This window comes from Schistocerca piceifrons, chromosome 10 (assembly GCF_021461385.2).
Source record: "Schistocerca piceifrons isolate TAMUIC-IGC-003096 chromosome 10, iqSchPice1.1, whole genome shotgun sequence".
Lineage (NCBI taxonomy): Eukaryota > Metazoa > Arthropoda > Insecta > Orthoptera > Acrididae > Schistocerca > Schistocerca piceifrons.
Window position 1 is genome coordinate 140571923 of NC_060147.1, and position 20900 is coordinate 140592822.

The window sequence follows — 20900 nt, forward strand, 5'->3', positions numbered from 1 at the left end:
CGTGTGAAAGGGTTTCTGACGTGATTGTGGCCGCACGACGGGAATCCATACAGTCCTCCCCCTGATAGCTGAGTGGTCAGCGCGACGGAATGTCGTGCCTAAGGGCCCGGGTTCGATTGCCGGCTGGGTCGGAGATTTTCTCCGCTCTGGGACTGGGTATTGTGTTGTTCTTATTATCATCATTTCATCGACGCGTAAGTTGCCGAAGTGGCGTCAACTCGAAAGACCTGCACCAGGCGAACGGTTCTACCCGACGGGAGGCCCTAGCCACACCGCATTTCCATTTCCAACGCGGAATGGTTGTTGGAAGTAGACGCATTGGACATTCCATTTGGGAAATCGTTAGAGAATTCAATATTCCGGGATCCACAGCGTCAACAGCGTGCCAAGAACACCAGATTTCAGGCGTCACCTCTCACCACGGGCAACACAGTGGCCGACGGCCTCCACTTAATGACCGAGGGCAGCGGCGTCTGCGTAGAGTTGTCAGTGCTAACAGACAAGTAACAGTGCGCGAAATAACCGCAGAACTCTATGTAGGACGTACGAAACACATACCCATTACGACAATACTGCGAAATTTGGTTTGAATGGGCTTTGGCAACACATGACCGGCGCGAGTGCCTTTGCTAATAGCGCCTCCCCTGGGCTCGCGACTGGTTGGACTGGTTGGACCCCAGACGCCTGGCCAGATGAGTCGCGCTTTCATTTGATAACAGCTGATGGTAGGGTTCGAATATGGCGCAGACCCCACGAAACCGTGGACCCAACTTGTCAATAAGGCACTGTGCAAGCTAGTGGCGGCTCAACAGCGGCGTCGGCTGTGTTACACGGAATGGACTGGGTCCTCTGATCCATCTGAACCGATCATTAACTGGAAATGATTATGTTCGGCTACTTGGAGACCATTTGCAGCCATTCATCGTATCTACTACGTCAGTAAGAACTAATAGTCCTGTAAAGCTAGCGTCCGCTACGTCGGAAGTTAATTTTAAACCTGAAGATTTCTCTCGGGTACGAAAGCCCTACTGTGTTCTGTATGCTAGGAACTATCCTGTCTACTCACACAGCTGGCCTGATATTTTGTAGCGTAGTATTTCGTTCGAAGGAAAGCTTTCTGGAAGTCGAGGAACACGGCACGAAGCTGGGCGGCGACATCTACTACCGTATAGATCTAGAGGGCGAACAGAGCGAGCAGTGCTTAACATGACAATCGTTTGTTGCAGTGACGGCGGACGGGATTCGACGCTACGCACTCCAGTCGGGAAGTCAGCAAGGCAGCGCATTCTGCCCACAGGCTGCGGCTCAGCCGTACTGTGTAGCCCAACAGAGGCGCTTCTGCACGGAGCGCCCGGAGGATTTTCAGAGTCGGTGGTGAGCGGATGTCTGGCTCTCGGAGACCGTCACGTACGTGTACCGACGAAGCTACGAACACTTCAACAACCAAGACAATAGACTGAGCCACACTTAACCACCTTTTGCAGTCGTCCCATTAAAGATGGCGTGTTTCGTAAGAGCGAAGTTCCATCTTCCGATGTACGCCATGGTCAGAACCAGAATACCGTACTGAATAAAAGCTAGAAACCGAAATGTGAGATGGTCTCCAGCGAGCAGTTTACAAACGAGGAATGTCGTCACATCAAAAGATCGGTGGAGACGCTGTAAATCGTAACGTCAGTAGGAGCGCGATGGTGAGTTCAACCCCCGTCGTTTGCACGAGTGTTCGTTCCTCAAGCGCTGCTCCAGGAAGCTCACACGTGTAGGAGCTCGCGCATACCAGCCGTCTGCAGATCTCCACGGACCTACAAACGAAGCTGTGAACGCTGTCACGCTTCTTAAGGCTTTTCTTATCTTATGAAAAACAAGCTTTTCATAACGACATTAGAGAAAAGTCATTGAAAATAATGAACGACATAGCTTATATCAGCTATCAAAAGTCTGCACAAAGAAGTTTCAGTAGTCTTTACATCTAGAAGGCACGTATACAGAATCGATACAAATCAATAAAGGGCAGAATCAAGGCTGTAGTTTATCCGCAGCGCATGTCGAATCCTACGATAAACAGTGGTGTACAAATAAAATACTCGGCGAGGCTAAAAGAATTCCTATATGTTGATGACCTTACATTAACTTTTTCAGGAGAAATTTACTCATATAAAGGAATTTATGAACTAAATAAAATACGCTCAGGATAGAATCCGCAAATATCTTCTAGCAAATTTAAATGAACGGCGTTTTGTGTACAATATTCCTCGAGAACTAAGACACTTGTTAATGAAAAAACGACTGAACACATATTTTAACTGTCTTACGTATTACGTATCGTGTGATGAAGATATGTAGATTAAGTCGAATATATTTGTAAGTGTTTGTGGAACAATTAATAGAATTTGAAAGCATAAAACATGGAATGATACACGAAGGAAATTTCATAAATCAGTCGCTCTGCCAACCCTGTCATATGGAAACGAATCCTTGGCACTGAATGAAAGACAAGATGAACAAATGCAAGGAATAGAATGGGAATTTTTCGAGCGGAGAAGAAATGTAAAAGAATAGATAAAATACGAAATGACGATATTCGAAAGGAGTTGAAAATTTGGAGAGTGAAACGAGAAATGGATGAAAACAAAAAGAGATAGAATGAACATCTACAAAGAATGGAACGAAAGAGACTATCACACTGGATAAAGAACATTGAACCAGAAGGGAAAAAGAGATCCTGCTAGATCGACAAAAGGATCGGAATCTTAACACACCGCAGCTGGCCTAATATGGAAGTGCAGAAGAAGAATAGGAAGAAGAAAATGAGACAAATAATATGTCGTTGTAAGATCAGCCAGCCGAGAATGACAATTTTATACTTTAGAAAATTTATATTGGCTATGATTCTCAAGCAACAACATTGCCTTTTCCATCCACCCCGATTATCCACCTTTTTTACATTACAAAAATTAGTCATCACAAATAAGTAAGTTAAAAACAAGGATGTTTAAACCCTGTCACTGGAAAGACAAAAACGTTCGAATAGAAAGTGTGTCAGCCTACATGATCAGAGGTTTTTAACAGCAATTCGTGAATTGAAATCTGAGTGTTACGTTGGCTACTTTGTTAAATTTGTTTACTGGCTTTAGATTATGATGAAGAGAAATGATCCTGTTACTGTCCGATCGCGAAATTTGTGTTAAGCTTAGAAGTATGACACATTGATTATTTGGAGCTAGTGACAAGAAGCAATATGAAATGGGACCATCACGTAAAATCTGCAGTAGGGAAAGAAAATGGAAGACTTGATTTCTTACGAACGTACGGTGACAACTGAAAATATTGCGCAATGTCAGGATTCAAACCCGGGCCTCTGGCAAATTGGAAGCAATCGCCTTAACCAACATGCTAGCTGAAGATGCCCTAAGGCGTGCCTCAGACACTTGTTTCTGTTTCAATATATTACAGTGCAGGTTCAGTTAGCCTGGCACAGGCACCTGAAAAGTATATCGAGTGTTTGTTGTGGCGATTTTACATACTGTGTGAACTTGTGACAATTAGCCGTGAACCAGAAACCATTGTCGTGTGGAGACACTAACTGTTAGAATTGTGTGAAAGTGGAACAAACCAAATGTTAAATAAAAGAACAGTGCCGTGATTTGATCAAGAAACATTTATTATATCATCCAAACTGTCTTTAAGACGACGACGTAAATTGAACTGATGGTTAGGGGACTGTTATAGTGATAAACACATGTAACTGTTTTCCTGTGGCAACACGGTGAAAGAACTGTGCGAAGTATTGCCATTAACCGGCTATATATCGTAAATACTAAGGACACTGCATAATTCCGACCTACCCGCACCGCGTGATTAATAAACTTTTAATAATAAAACGTCGCGCGCGTAACGACAGCGCCCACACTGGAACTATTATTATCCCACCAGTGCTGCCAGCGGATTCGACTACAACGGAGACGTGGACCACCGCCGTAACTGGAATATTAATGAAATAGGAGGATCCATCATTATCTTCACGCCATGAACCAGGATTAACTTCACACATCGTGCGCGCGGACCACCGCTGACGTCATCGCACTGCCTGCAGCAACAGTTAAGACATTAAAAGAAAATTATTACACACACTCTCTCTCTCTCTCTCTCTCTCTCTCTCTCTCTCTCTCTCTCTTATTTCAAAATTAAAGACAATTGCAGTTAAATTATCTATTTTAAAAAATACTGTCCAATATCAAAGTTCAATTTTGTTCAGTTCCAATAAATTTTCTTTCCATTATTTCGTCTTGTTGACAGTGTTGAAAACCCGCCAAATTAAAGTTCAATTAATAATTTTCTTTCAAAATTCTTCTCAGACAATCTGCTGTTCATCATAATTTTGTTTTAATGTTTGTGTGTAACATCTTTTGGAGGAAGTACATATTTTATTTTTTGTGCAGTAAAATTAGCTACCATAGAATTGTGTATAATACCAGCTGATGCTGTCCGCTATTACTGCTTGAAAACTGACCAATAGTATTTTTGCAGCTATTTTCTCATTGACTGTCAGCTTCAAAACAAAAGTGCGTATTTCGTGGGCATCTAGCAGATGCGCTATGTCTATGTAGGCCCCCTACAATAATTTTTTTTACTTTTGCAGGTTTACTGCAATTATATTGACTTTACTTGTTCATTTGATCCCCGTTAAAGTGATTTATCGCAAGTGTATAATAATTGTACTGAATTACCTAATTTATTTTTTTTATTACGTAAACATTGGCATACCATATTTAGATTAAAATTGACGTCTTATTGGCCCCACATAAGATTCTGTACGTTCTGACAAAGACTATGCCAATTTTTTTTGTCCATGACTAACAGGGGTAGTCAGATTCCTTGTATAAGTCATGTTTTATTATTTAAAAGGTTTTTTTTCAGAAGTAGAGAACCAGTTTCTTTACAAATTGATCTCTCGGTTATATCCCATAAATGTTCTGTGAGATTCATGTCGGACGATATGGGTGGTCAAATCATTCGCTCCAACTGTCCAGAATGTCCTCTAAACCAGTCGCGAACAATTATGGCCCAGTGACGTGGCGCATTGTCGTTCATAAAAATTCCGTTGTTGTTTGGATACATGAAGTCTACGAATGACTGCAAATGGTCTCCAAGCAGCTGAACATAACCACTTCCTGTCGATCATCGGCTGAGTTGGACCAGAGGGCCCAGCCTGCACCTTTATGGCGGCACCACCAGCTAGCATAGTGACTTGTTGACAACTTAGGTTCGTGGCTGCTTGGGGAGTCTACGCCACACTAGAAGCCTACCCTCAGCTCTTACCAACTGAAATCGGGACTCATCTGACCAGGCCACGGATTTATAGTCATCTAGTATCCAACCGATACGGTCACGAGCCTAGAAGAGGTGGTGCAGCCAATGTCATGCTTTTAGCAAATGCGTTCGCGAGTTACTCTGCTGCCATAACCTGTCAACGCCAAATTTCATCGATCTGCCCTCACGGATACGTTCGTCGTACGTCCCACATCGAGTTTTGCAGTCATTTCACATAGTGTGCTTGACTCTTAGCACTGACAACTACAAGCAAACGCCGCTGCTCTCGGTCGTTAAGTGAAGGCCGTCGGCCACTGCTTTATCTGCGGTGAGAGGTAATGCCTGCAATCTGGTACTGCCGGCAAACTCTTGAGACTGTGGAACTCTGAATACTGAATTCCCTAACGATTTCAGAAACGAAATGTGCCATACGTCTAGCTCCGACTACAGTTCCGCGTTCAAAGTCTGTTAGTTCCCGTCGTGCGGCCGTAATCACGCCGGAAACCTTTTTATGGTACATAAATTACTCGGGTACAAATGAGAGTTCCGCCAAAGCACTGCCCTTTTGTACCATGTGTACGCTGTACTACCGCCCCCTGTATAAGTGTATATAGATATCCGACGTCTTCCGTCAGCACAGTCTATTATACGGGCTGAACCACCGACAAACTTTCAGAGATGTTAGTGTACTGCAAAACAAGAAAAACTATCCGGTAAATATGGGCTCTAAAGCGCCCAACTTAAGAATTACGAGCACTTTTTGTTCTTTACTACTGTGAAACACATTTCTTCTAGTGAACAGATGCACAATAGTTCTTAATATATGCATTTTACAGCCCGTGTTTAATGGATATTTTTTTCTTGTTTTGGACTATACTACTTACTCCCAAAATATGGAAATAAAAGGAGGAGGAGGAAGATTGTTTCGGGGTATCGAAGATTAAAACCTACCCATAGCTATCCAGGTAAGTATTTTACAGCGCATGTTTACTAGACTTTTTTTCCTTGTTTTGGTCCGTACTACCAACTCTGAACCTTTGTTAATGGAGTTGTGGTCTTCACGCTGTCTATCACGCAGGTATGGTGCGAATAAGCCAAGAGAAATAAAATTTTATCTGTCGATCTGACTAAAAATCGTAAGAAGTTTCGTTCTAATACAAAGTCAGTAGATCGAAATCATGTATTCAGCCGATCAGTGACCATACTGCATTCGGTCTTCCGAAACTGTTCCGCCGCGGACGGTCAAGACAGGCACGGCAAGAACGCCCAAGTCCCACATGTCGAGATTACTCATCGTTGACCAGACTACAGTCGCTTAATAGCGGAAAGGTCTGGCGACGAGATGACGTACCTGTTAGATTCTCCAGAAACTATACGAAAGAACTTGCCCCTTCTAGTAGTTTATCATTGATCGCTGGAGCAGCGAAGCGTACCTATTGCAAAAAAGTACGTCCTTCGCGTTTTCAGGAAGTGTCGTAGGACAGATGCGTATAATTACAGCCCTATGTCGGTGACGTCAATGAGTTGCACAGTGGTGGGTCATGTTTTATGCTCACATGTTACAACGTCTTTGCAGAAAAAATGTCTCTTACATGACAGTCAAGGTGGATTCCCGAATCGGAGCTACGTTAGCCTCAGCTCTGTCCGTCCACGAGATTCATAGCGTTGCAGACATCGGCACCCAGGTTGACGCCGTGTTCCTCGACTATAGGAAGGTGTCTGGCGCCACTTGGTAAATAAAATACGAGCTTGCCTAGTATCGGACCAGATTAGGGAAGAGTGATTGCTGGGGCTAACTCGCTGTGAGGTAATATTTCGCCAGTTTTTGATCCACCCTGTGCTTCACGTTCTGTATCGGCCATCTGTAGATTTTCGTCCGGATATTTTATCAAAAATAAGAACCATAAGTGAGGAAATGATTTCCAAAATTTATTTCACCTGATGAAATGGTTGTGATGATACGTGCGCCTGCGGTCGCAGGGAACAATAGGAATGAAGTAAGTGCCTTCTTGAAATTATCTCGTGAGCTGACTGCCGGCATATGGTGCTCTCGCTTGTTGGATGCTGGGAAAATGAGGCTGGCCTGCAAAGCAGATATTGCTTGCAAAGCACTCGCGAGAGCCATACTGCGTGGAATATTGCTTATGTGTGTGGGATCCGTACCAGATAGGATTATCAGCAGATATACAGCACGCTCAAAGTAGGTCACCAGCCACATGTCTGTTTCACCCAGCCACTGAAAAACCTGAGCTGGAAGATGCTTCAAGATAGGCGCAAACTATCTCGAGAAAGACTACTCACAGTGTTTCCGGTACCAGCATTAAGAGAGCAATATAGCTATATACTACTAACCTCTGCATGTCGCTCCCGTAGGAACGGCTAAGACGAGATCAAAGCAGTTAGAGCTTGCAGACAGGCGTTGCAGTAGGCACTGCAGCCCCCGCTACACACGGGAATGGAAGGGCAAATGGCTCAGATGGCTCTGAGCACTATGAGACTTAACATCTGAGGTCATCAGTCCCCTAGAACTACTTAAACCTAACCAACCTAACGACATCACACACATCCATGCCCGAGGCAGGATTCGAACCAGACTGAAGCGCCTAGAACCGCTCTGCCACAGCGGCCAATGGAAGAGCAAGGAAAATAAATTTGGTACAGTCGGAAATCCCGTCTGCTGCCATGCACCTGACAGTGCTTTGCAGAGTACAAATGTAGATGTGTGGTATGCGATGAACCTCGTAAATCAGGAGCGGTTCTCTGAACCACGGCACGATATTACTGGCTACTAGGCGGTGGTCAAGTGATTTTCTGTAAGAAACCCAACGCTTCCCACGCATGTGAAGAAAACACGTTAAACGAGGATTTGTAGCTTCAATAAAAACCCGATTCGTACTCTATCTAGGACCAGCCACGGTGTGAATCGGACCTTTTATAGTTGCTACAAATCCCCTTGAACGTATCCTCACCACATGAGCACAAAGCGTCGTGTTTCTCGCAGAAAATTACTTGACCACGCCATTGCAGCTCGCATCTACTAAGATCACAAATTAAAAACACAAAATTGTCGATGTTCTACGGTATTAACGTCTTTCGTTAACCGGTATTTGGCTTACAAGGCCTTCAGCAGACTGTAACCGACTATCTTTATCAAAGAGAATAGAGTCCTGGGGAACGACATTGAAAACGACGTTACACCTCGACACTGAGGTACAAACACAGAGCAAATGTCGTCTTTGACAGAGCAGGTGTAGTGTAACTTAAAGTGTTAAAGTTAAACCGTAAATAAATGTAAAAGGAACAGAGGAGACAATCATTAGGACTATTGTTTTTGTTGTGATCTTCGATCCAAAGACAGGTTTCATAGAACCGTCCACACCGCGCTATTCCGTGCAAGCCTCTTCACCTCTGCGTGACTACCGCAGTCTACATCTCTTTGAACTTACTGCTAATATCCCTTTGCCTCCCTCTAAACATTTTTATGCCCCACGCTTCCTTCCATTGTCAATTTGACAACTTCGTGCCTCAGAAAGTCTCCCACGAAGTGATCCCTTCTTTTAGCCAAGTTGTGCCTGCATTTCTTTTTCCCCCCAATTCGATTCAGTTCCTGGTCGCTAGTTACTGGAGCTACCAGTCCGATCTCCAGCATATTCCTTAGCACCACATTCCAAAAGCTTCTGTTCTCTTCTTGTCTGAACTGGTCATTCACCCAAGATTGACTTCTGTACAAGACTACATTCCCTAAATACCTTCAGAAAAAGCTTCCTAACACTTAAATTTGTATTCGATGTTAACAAATTCCTTTTATTCAGAATTCTTTTTTCCTTGCTATAGACAATCTACATTTTATGTCCCCTCTACTTCAACCATCACCATTTTGCTATACAATTAGCAAAACTCATTTCAAAAAATGGCTCTGGGGACCTAACATCTGAGGTCATCAGTCCCCTAGAACTTAGAACTACTTAAACCTAACCTAAGGACATCACACACATCCATACCCGAGGCAGGATTCGAACCTGCGACCGTAGCGGTCGCGCTGTTCCAGACTGAAGCGCCTAGAACCGCTCGGCCACACCGGCCGGCTGTCGCGTTTCCTAAAGTAACTGCCTCATTTTGGCTAATTAAATGCGATACTATTCCTTTAGCTTGTTGATATTCATTTTATAATATTTTTTCCAAGACGTTATCTGTTCCTTTCCACTGCTCTTCCAAGACTTTTGCCGCCCCTGAAAGAGTTAAAATGTTACCCGCAAACCTCGAGGATTTTCTTTGTGCTGCCAGAATTTTAATTCCCTTACATAATTTCTACTTGGTTTTGTTTGCTGCTTGCTTAATGTACAGTTTGAATAAACTGCAGTTATAGCCTAACTCTGTATCCCTCCCTTCTCAATCCCTGCTTGTCTTTCTTGACTGCCGACTCTTTTAACTGCCGTGTAGATTTTGTACAAGTTGTAAATAACCCTTTGCTTCCTGTATTTTATCCCTACTACCATCCGATTTTCAGGCAGTGTAACCCAGCCAACGTTGTCAAAATATTTTTAAATCCACAAATACCGCAAATGCAGATTTGCCTTTCTTCTAAGACAAGTCGTCGGGGCATTATTACCTCGCGTGTCGCTATATTCCTCTGGAACCCAAACCGATCTTCTCCGAGATTGGCTTCTACCAATTTTCCCATTCTTCTGTACATAATTCGGGTTCATGTTTTGCAAACATGGCTCATTAAACATTATTCGGTAACATTCATACCTGACACCAATTGCCTCCTTCCGGATGCGAATTACTACATTCTTGTTGCTGCCTGAGGCTATTTTGCCTGTCTTATATTAAGACTTAAGGTTGAAAAAAGACGTTTGTGTGTGTGTGTGTGTGTGTGTGTGTGTGTGTGTGTGTGTGTGTGAGAGAGAGAGAGAGAGAGAGAGAGAGAGAGAGGGAGAGAGAGAGATAGTGCAAAGATGAAGTGAAAGAGTGAGAGGACGAAATGGGCAAGGGATTGCACTCGATATAAAAGAAGTATATGTGCTGAAAAAATTTAGCAGGCTATTCAACAGCGTCAATTAAATTAAAGAAATAAAGTAAAGTAATTACAAGATAGCAGACCTGTAGAAGAGCTTGGGAAGGTGTTACAAATGCTAGGTGATGCAGAAGTAGGATAAAGAGAGAGAACTAATCGTTGTAAAAAGAAATACTTAACTAAAATCTATAGCTTAGGTGTTTCTTTATTACGGTAGTGCTTTGGATCTATAGTTATTAAGTTCTATCAAGCAGCGATGGAAGAAGATTCCATTTACAGAACGTTTTATCATGTTCGACATTTCCGACCGAGATCACAAACTGCAATGTCGGAGCTACATCGCAAAACGTGTTGAACTGTTTGCGACAGCAGACCAGCGGAGAAACGTAGCAAACGTCTTCACACAGTGGAGGCAGGGCGGGGAATCAGTACGCGGGGGCGTGGGGGAGATGTGATGTTGGCAGAGTGGCCAACGACTCGACCAGGTGATGCCATGGCTTAACTGAGAGGGGAGTTTTCAGCGTCGGCGCTCTCTGTTCGGAAAGGCCCGCAGCCGCTGAGGCGAAAAGGCGTTGCAAGAAGCAGCGAGCCGTCCCTCACGGCTAATGGCTCCAGGAGTGAAGCAGTGAAGACGACTCAGCCGTGGACGGTACGTAATGGCTGGCAGTTACGGCGTCTCAGCTGCCGGTGTTTACACGGGGGCCGACACACACGCACACACACGCACGCGCTGAATATTCACGTTTCCGCAGGGGCCGAAACTCTCGAAAGATTTAAAACCAGCACACACAACAGGTGAGAAATAGAGCGGTTGGGAATATTCGGTGAACAGTGCCGTATGACTCAGAAGTAACAGCACATGTGGATTTCACGTTTTCCAATTGCCGCTTTTATAATAGTGAACAGAACCTCACGATCATACAGTGTAAGCTTTCACGGCCGGTATTGTCTTCACTTAAGACTTCCGGGCTGATAGGCCGTGGCCGAAGTATGAAACTCTCTCCTGACGTTTCGTCTCCGACTGCGGGAGACATCCTCGGAGGTAAAGCGGCGTCAGGAGAGAGATTTATACTTCGACCACGGCCTATCAGCCCGGAAGTTATAAGTGAAGAGAACCTCACGAATTTATCGTACGGAGAAATATGTTTCTTCAATCCGGCTCACCGGACAAAAAATTTGTCACCCCTGGAGAAATCATTACCAGCATCAAAGTAGAGCCGTATAATTCAGCCCATGGACTCGATAGCCACCTGGATTCTGTTAGGACGGGAGCCCACAAGATTGTGCAGGTGCGTCGCATCCGGGTTAACCCTTTACTTTGCACATGAAGAAATACTGTAAAGATTATTAAATTACTTAAATCAGATTATACGGTCATGTGAACAATTTTACGTACATTGTTCAAAATTCAGTACGTTACCTGTATCACTGCCCACGAGAGGCGCAAGTGTGCTACAATAAGAGTACTACAGTCTGGTTTGTGAGTCAGAAAACAATTTTTGCATTTCGCTCTAGTGCATGTGAAATGTCTTAATTTCATTTTGGTGCAAAACACCGAACAATTCCATAGTTCCCGCATTTTCCCGTCTGTTTTCCCTGAGGGCGGAGTCTACAACTTCCCTTTCGACCAAACATTTGACCAGTGACCTAAACTGTCACATGGTATATCGTCACTGACACACGAGTGGCCGTTCTCTTCTCCTTCTGGTCTCGATGGCCAGCCAGTACTCAACGCCAGGCTTCCTCTTCCGAAGAAAGCTAAGTCCGTTTGCAGTATTCCAGATGAGAACTCGCAAACACATTCTACATCTACAACGAAACTCTTGAGAATCACATTTAAGTGCCTGGCAGAGGGTTATAGAACCTTCTTCACAATAATGCTCTAATATTCCAATCAGGAACAGCGTGTGGAAGAAACGCACACCTGTATATTTCCGTGCCAGCTCTGATTTCTCTTATTTTATTATGATGATCGTTTCTCCCAGTGTATGTCGGCGTCAACGAAATATTTTCACATTCGGAGGAGAAAATTGGTGATTGAAATTTCGTGAGAAGATTCCGCCGCAACGAAAAACGCCTTTGTTTTAATGATGTCCACCCAAATCCTGTATCATTTCAGTCACTCTCTCCCCTATTTCTTGATAATACAAAACGTGCTGCCCTTCTTTGAAGTTTCTCGATGTTCTCCGCGAATCCTGTCTGGTAAGGATCCCACACCGCGCATCACTACTCCGAAAGTGCGCGTAGTGTAGGCAGTCTCTTTAGTAGATGTTACATTTTCTAAGTGTGCTTCCAATAAAACACAGTCTTTGATTCTACTTTCCCCCAACATTTTCTGTGTCTTCCTTCCAATTTAAGTTGTTCGTAATTGCAATTCCTAGGTATTTAATCGAATTTACGGCCTTTAGATTTGACGGATTTATCGTGTAATCCACGTTTAAGGGGTTCCTTTTGGCACTTTTCATTATTCACGGTCAATTGCCAATTTTCGCACTATACAGATATCTTTTCTAAATCTGTATTGCAATTTGTTTTGATCTTCTGATGACTTTACTAGTCGATAAACGACAGCGTCATCTGCTAACAACCTATGTCTCCCAAATCGTTTATATACATAAGGGACACCAAAGGGCCTGTAACACTACCTTGGGGAGCACCAGAAATCGCTGCTATTTTACTCGATGACTTTTCGTCAGTTACTACGAGCTGTGATCTCTCTGACAGGAAATCACGAATCCAGTCACATAACTGAGACAATCTACAATAAGCAAGTAATTTCATTACAAAGTCGTTGTGTGGTACAGTGTGAAAAGCCTTCTGAAAATACGGAATCAATTAGAAACCCCTTGTCAATAGCACTCAACACTTCATGTGAATAAAGAGCTTGTTGTGTTTCACAGGAACGATGTTTCCTAAACCCATGTTCACTGTGTATCAATAGACAGTTTTCTTCGAGGTAATTCATAATGTTCGAACACAGTATATGTTCCAGAATCCTGCTGCATATCGCCGTTAACGATATGGGCCTGCAATGTAGTCGATTACTCCTACTACCTTTCTTGAATATTGGTGTGACCAGTGCAACTTTCCAGTCTTTGGGTGCGGATATTTCGTCGAGCGAACGGTTGTATATGATTGTTAAGTATGGAGCTAATGGATGAGCATACCCTGAAAGGAACCTAACTGATATATAGTCTGGACCGGAAGACTTGCTTCTGTTAAGTGATTTAAGTTGCTTCATTACGATACTATAGTGTAACGTTGGTAATTTTTTGGTAAGGATTGCTGTAAAGTATAATTTACTATTACACTCCTGATTGTTTAAACGATCGAAATCCCGCGTATAAAATAGCTTCAAACGTCTGAATACTTTACAAATGAGTCACGTTTCAAAGGTTTAAAGCTCCATCATCAGGTGGATTTACATTTCTTTTGACGACAGTGAAAGGAACCTGTGACCACTGGAGGTACTCTATTTTAATTATGTTTACCGTTAGATATACGTTTAATTTTCTGTCAAAAGAAACCCGAAACCATGTTCTGAAATAGTGTTTTGTTTCTCCACTAGACAGTGCCACAAGTTTCTCCAAAAAAATCGTAACACAACTCACACACAAATGTCATACTAACAAATGTAAATCCACCTGATGATGGAGGTTTAAACGTTTGAAACGCGTCTTGGAGATAAATAAACAGTGACTGGTAGCAGTAAATTTGTTTCATTTAATTTGAGTCTGTAATCAACGCACTGTAAACATTGTTCAGAATGGAATGTGAAAGACGACAGAGGTAGTCCACTAATGTCAAACGTAGATAACATTGGCAGTATTAGAACACAGCCAGGGAGAAGTCGACTAAAGTATTATCAATTAAATTAAAAGTGCGAAACAAGAAGATTCTTTGGACACACGAATTGGAAAATTCCGTATGTTTATTTCGAAACTATTAAGTGAATCACGTATCTGAACACGAAATTGCTTATAATTATAGTGATGTCAAAATTTTAAAGATACCGACCGAAAAATTATTAAGCATCGCTTGACCTTGAGTGTATCGTCATTGAATTAAATTGATGTCTGACCTAATAACTACAATTCTCTGTGCTGGAAGTGAGAATAATTAATCTAGAATTAGTATTCTGTTCCCTACTTCGTATCTGTGGTGTCGTAGAGAGATCACGTTGTCACACCGAAGATGGCAGCGCGAATCGATGATCCTATGGAAATTAGCGGAGGGGTCGCTGCAGTCCAGAACAAAGTACGGGAGGCGCTCCTGATGGCGACGTCTCCCCTCTCAGCACGCAGCGCCGAACTGGCAGCAGCTCGGGGCAGTCTGAGAGCTCAGCTACAGCAGTCACCATCATCAGGCAGGACATGTACTTCGTAATGTTGAACATTGTACCTCATCATGTTTGTAATTATTGCGACCTTTGTGATGTCTACAGAAAAGGAATAATGAGTGAAAGCCGAGTGAGGCAGTTGTGCACTGATTTCAAAAGTGGCCATACCAAAGTTCACAATAACGACCGCAGTGGTAGGCCTAGCATTGTGACTGACGGTGATGAAAATCAACGACAGAAGTCGTGAAAATCATCGTTTCACCATAACGGAACTTTCGCAATGTTTTCCCCAAGTTTCACGGAGTTTGGAGCATGAAATTGTGACGGAGAAGTTTTGTTATCACAAATTTTGTGCTAGGTGGGTTCGCAAAATCCAATCGCAGACGGCAGATTTGTTTAGAGACTGTATTGAAAAACTTGTGCCACTATGTGGTAAGTACCTTAATTTTAATGACGGTTACGTAGAATAACAGCTCAAGAGTGTACCTTAAATGTATAGAATAAAAATTGGTTCTTCTGTATTGTTAATTTTTTATTTCAAAACGTCTGTTACTTTCCCGATAGCTTTCATACATTGGAAAACGTATGTATAGTAATCTTCTACGGGTGGATAAATGAAAAAAAAAACGGTAATAACTGGACTTAGAATACGGACGCTCAAAATCGAAGCCGCGATCCTAGCCACTGTGCCACAGCTTCGGGTTAACTCTTTTACTCGCTAAAAGGGACACCGAGCACATCGAAAACTTGGACTGTTTTTTCCCTCAGAAACTGTGGATTATCTACGAATAACCTGAGACATGAAACTTCCTGACAGATTAAAACTGTGTGCCGAACCGAGACTCGAACTCGGGACCTCTGCCTTTCGCGTGCAAGTGCTCTACCAACTGAGCTACCCAAGCACGACTCACGCCCCGTCCTCACAGCTTTACTTCTGCCAGTACCTCGTCTCCTACCTTCCAAACTTTTCAGAAGCTTTCCTGCGAACGTTGCTCTTCTGCAATGTGAGTCGTGCTTGGGTAGCTCAGTTGGCAGAGCACTTGCCCGCGAAAGGCAAAGGTCCTGAGTTCGAGTCTCGGTCCGGCACACAGTTTTAATCTGCCAGGAAGTTTCATATCAGCGCACACTCCGCTGCAGAGTGAAAATCTCATTCTGGAAACCCGAGACATGGCTTCGCTTATTTTGACCGCTCCTCTAACGAGCGAAGTTTCTGCGAAATCGGGTTACGACACTTGCCGGGTTCTCCTCGTGACTGGACAACGCGGTTGACTGCTACGTGGGGGGTCCCGGCTTTGACTGCCGGTCGGCTGCTCGAGGAGTGGGTTTTGTGCTGTCCGTTCACCATTCTTCACCACCATCGACGAGGAAGTCGCCGAAGTGGTTTCAAATAGGAAGACCTGCAGTAGACGGTGGAGGAAGCCCACATGGGGTCTCCCGGCCATTAACGCCGTACCGTTGAGTGTTGACTCACCGCGGCGGCCTGCGTGGCGGGGTTGACGTCTGTCTCGTAGCGCCACTGCGCGGTGACGTGTCGGGTGCACTGCTGCGACGACTCCACGTCGATGGCGTCCAGCAGCAGCGGCAGCTCCTGACGGCCCAACGCTGGCATCCGGTTCTCCACCCCCGCGTACACCACCTGCCGTAACAACAGCAGCAGCAATAAGCCGACAACAGGCGCCTGTCCTTCCTGGAACAACTGGGTCAAAGGCTGCACAACACGTGGAGCAGAGCAAACAGTAGTGCAAGGAGATATCGGAACATCGGGGGACCACACGGAAATGAAAAATAAAAAAAGAAAAGAAAGCTTTTGAAACGTTTTCAGTGATGGGTGTCCCAAACCTTGCAAGTATTTGTGTCGAAAGTTACGGTACGGCACGACAAGCTGCTCTCAAAATATTACTGTTATCCATTTAGACTGTTACTGACCACCATCAGACACCTACATCTACATGGATACTCTGCAAATCACGTTTACGTACCTGGCAGAGGGTTCATCGAACGACCTTCACGATTCTCTATTATTCCAATCTCGTATAGCGCGCGCAAAGAATGAACACCTATATCTTTCCGTACGAGCTCTAATTTCCCTTATTTTATCGTGGTGATCCTTCCGACCTATGTATGTCGGTGTCAGCAAAATATTTTCGCATTCTGAGGAGAATGTTGGTGATTCAAATTTCGTGAGAAGATTCCGTCGCAACGAAAAACGCCTTTCTTTTAGTGATGTCCAGCCCAAATCCTGTATCATTTCTGTGACAGTCTCTACCATATTTCACGATAATACAAAACGTGCTGCCTTTCTTTGAACTTTTTCAATGTACTCCGTCAGTCCTATATGGTAAGGATGCCACACCGCCCAGCAATATTCTAAAAGAGGACGGACAACTGTAGTGTAGGCAGTCTCCTTAGTAAGTCCTTTACATTTTCTAAGTGTCCTGCCAAAAAAACGCAGTCTTTGGTTAGCCTTGCCCCCAATATTTTCAGTGTGTTTCTTCCAACTTAAGCTGTTCGTAATTGTAATACCTAGGTATTTAGTTGAATTTACGGCTTTTAGATTAGACTGATTTATTGTGTAACCGAAGTTTAACGAGTTCTTTTTAGCACTCATGTGGATGACCTCACACTTTTCGTTATTTAGGGTTAACTGTCAGTTTTGGCACCATACAGATATCTTTTCTAAAACGTTTTGCAATTCGTTTTGATCTTTTGATGACGTTACTAGTCGATAAACGACAGCGTCATCTGCAAACAACCTGAGACGGCTGGTCAGGTTGTCTCCCAAATCGTTTATATAGATAAGGAACAGCAAAGTGCCTATAAGACTACCTTGGGGAACGCCAGACACCTGAAGTTTTTCAGCAACAACGTCTTTGAGGATACTGCACAATGTTCGTCTGTCTCTTCATAGCGACAAAACCGTGCACTAAAGCAGCACAACTCATTATAAACTTAAGGCTGAAAGTAGCATTTGCATGATGTGTCAAGGCCAAGTAACATCCTCGATGATGGCTCTGAGCACTATGGGACTCAACTGCTGTGGTTATCAGTCCCCTAGAACTTAGAACTACTTAAACCTAACTAACCTAAGGACATCACACACATCCATGCCCGAGGCAGGATTCGAACCTGCGACCGTAGCAGTCGCACGGTTCCGGACTGCGCGCCTAGAACCGCGAGACCACCGCGGCCGGCATCCTCGATGAAACCTGGACGATACACAAAACGATCGCTACAGTACAGTACAGTAGAGAAGGCAACAGAAAGAATACGCAATGCGGCAAACAGAGAAGACACTTCCATTCAAAGACCGTAATTACTCTCAAATGACAGCGATTTATGATAGTCCTCTGGACAATACAAAAGGCGAGTTATGGTGTTTAATAGGATGTGTGATGGCCACTGAAGACAACGCATGCTCTGCAACGTGCTCCCATACGCCTTCCCAACGCATCCCATACATTCTCGATGGGACTGAAGTCCAGCAAGCCAATTCATTTTCCGAATATCCTCTCGTTCCGAGAGCTCCACCACCTGCCGCGTTTGATGCCGTCGCGCATTGTCAGGAACGTGATGTTAGGGCCGCGTGCAACACTGGAAAGTCGCACGTGGGGAAGGAGTACAGTGTCACAATGAAGCTGACCCGTGAGTGTACCGTGTCTAAAGGTTTGGAGGTCGGTATGCCCAGGCAACATTACGCATCCCCACACCATAAGACACGGACCACCACACCCACCATAGCAGACAATACTAAACGTAACTCTTGTATGGCGAAATGTGGGGCCACGCATTGTACTCAGGAACATCGCCGAACACGATTATTTTGGTGGTCCAGGTGTTACGGTGTGCGGAGGCGTAATGTTGCATTACCAGAACTTTTAACACTATGCACACAGCAGTCAAAGTTATTGCCACACTTTACTCTTTCTCGATGGATGTCATTTCAGGGGTGCATCCGACCCTGTGTTCAATTTTATGGACGACAATGCGCGACCGCATCGAACAACGCAGGTGAAGGATCTCTTGGAACCAGAGGGTATTCGGCGAATGGAGCAGTGTACCCGTTGACCCGAGTTAAATCCCCTCGGGCACGTGTGTGGGATGGGTTGGGGAGATGTGCTGGAGCCCGTCCACTGGCACCACCGACCGTCCAACAGTTTCCAGAATGAGATTTTCACTCTGCAGCGGAGTGTGCGCTGATGTGAAACTTTCCTGGCAGATTAAAACTGTGTGCCGGACCGAGACTCGAACTCGGGACCTTTGCCTTTCGCGGGCAAGGTAGGAGACGATGTACTGGCAGAAGTAAAGCTGTGAGGACGGGTCGTGAGTCGTGTGCTTTGGTAGCTCAGTTGGTACAGCACTTGCCCGCGAAAGGCAAAGATCCCGAGTTCGAGCCTCGGTCCGGCACGCAGTTTTAATCTGGCAGGGAAGTTTCGTCCAGCAGTTGTCAGCCGCACTGCTGGAGGAATGGAGCGCCCTGCCCTGCCACAGGGACTCCTCACCAACCTTGTGGCCAGCATGTGAGCACGTCCCAGAGCACGCATTGCCGACCGCGGAGGTCACGTATTCTATTAACCACCATGTCCCGCCTTTTTTAACTCCCGGGACGACTTCATAAATCGCTGTGACTTCACTGCAATTGTCTTTGAATAAAAGTGTCGTTTCTATTCATCTCACCGCGCATTTCTTTCAGTTATCTTCTGTGCTACATAGTACCAGTGGCTTCTTCGCCTGGTCCATGTTTCGTCGAATCATATGACTTGGTACTGACACAATATAAGAAAGTTTCTTCCATTCTTACGTTTTGCACACTACCAGAAAATCTAAATACTGCTGAGAAGATCCAACTCCTATATTAACGACCCCAGTTCAATTCCCGATACTGGCAGTGAACTTTCCTCGGTGGCAGGACTGGAACGCGAAGCACTCGGCCTGGTGAAGCTAATTGTGGAACCTTTCGAGAGAAAAGTTATTCCAGTGAAAACTAATTATCTTACAGAAGTATTTTTATTTTACTTTCATGTTTATCTAATTTACGTAACATCCACTTCAAAACAGCGCTGCCTCACCTCATATACCTGTTAGGAGCGCTTCACGAATCGAAGTACTTAGTACGGTAACTGTCGTATCGACGGAGACAGTAATAGTGCTTCTGCCACATAGCTGGACAATCTGGGTCAAAACAGTTACTGGTTGCTGTACACAAGCAACAGTTTATTTCATACAACATCCATGGTCTCCAACAATGTCTTTATTTGACAAAACTGCATTCACTGTCAGTCGAAGTTGAAAACGTAAGTAACGGGGTTCGATTGACGACGCACGTTTAACAGGTACCTGAGCACGAGAGATTATCGTCTTGAAGTCCACTGTACGTAGATGGCTCTCGGTAGAGCCACGTGGCCGTCCAGAGCCCGGCCATCTCGCGACCACTGCTCCCAGCAGTCATTCCTGCCAAGTATTTCTGCAGTATCGCAGAAGGAACATCCAGCTCCTCCTAGCCCTATTAAACGACCTCGTTCAGAGGAAGTGAGGTGCTGATAACAGCGTCTTTGTCACCTTAAATGCGTTCTTAACACCAACTCGCCTCGTCCAGTCTCAAAGGTAACTGACGCTCACCACAGTTATAGAGTTCATTTAAAGCACATCTCATCTCCATCTACTGGCGCCACTCTTATACCACTGGCGAGAAATATGAAGAGACGTCACCTTTCAGATATAGCAACACACCTGCCACCTCACGTTTGAGTCCCACAGCTCCTCCTTGTGTTATTTTTCCGGCAGTGTATCTACAAGGAATTATCAGGCACGACCCTTACTTCTCAAATCGATCTCTGAGAAATGAATGTCGTTTGGCAGTACTACCGGTGAGACACGTTTGAACAAGTAAAATGACGGAGTGTTCGTTGCAAAAAAAAAAAAAAAAAAAAAAAAAAAAAAAAAAAAAAAAAAAAAGTGTGAAATCTTATGGGACTTAACTGCTATGGTCATCAGTCCCTAAGCTGACACACTACTTAACCTAAATTATCCTAAGGACAAACACACACACCCATGCCCGAGGGAGGACTCTAACCTCCGCCAGGACCAGCCGCACAGTCCATGACTGCAGCGCCTTAGACCGCCTTCTTTTTTCGCTTTCGTTCGTTGCATCAGCTCGGAGCGGACGTCGTAAGACATCCGTTTAAGTTCGTTGATCATCGATTAACTCAGTTTTGTTTTTTTTATTAGAGAGGGCAG

The 20900-nt window shown here is 44.3% G+C and overlaps 1 protein-coding gene across 1 annotated transcript in view; it reads right to left on the reverse strand.

Annotated features, from left to right (window-relative positions):
* Positions 1–20900, reverse strand: part of LOC124718913 (angiotensin-converting enzyme-like) — a 228905-nt gene that overhangs the window by 127865 nt on the left and 80140 nt on the right. The window contains exon 3 of the mRNA XM_047244568.1: positions 16138–16302. Within this exon, the coding sequence (XP_047100524.1) occupies positions 16138–16302 (165 nt within the window). The remainder of the gene's footprint in view (positions 1–16137; positions 16303–20900) is intronic.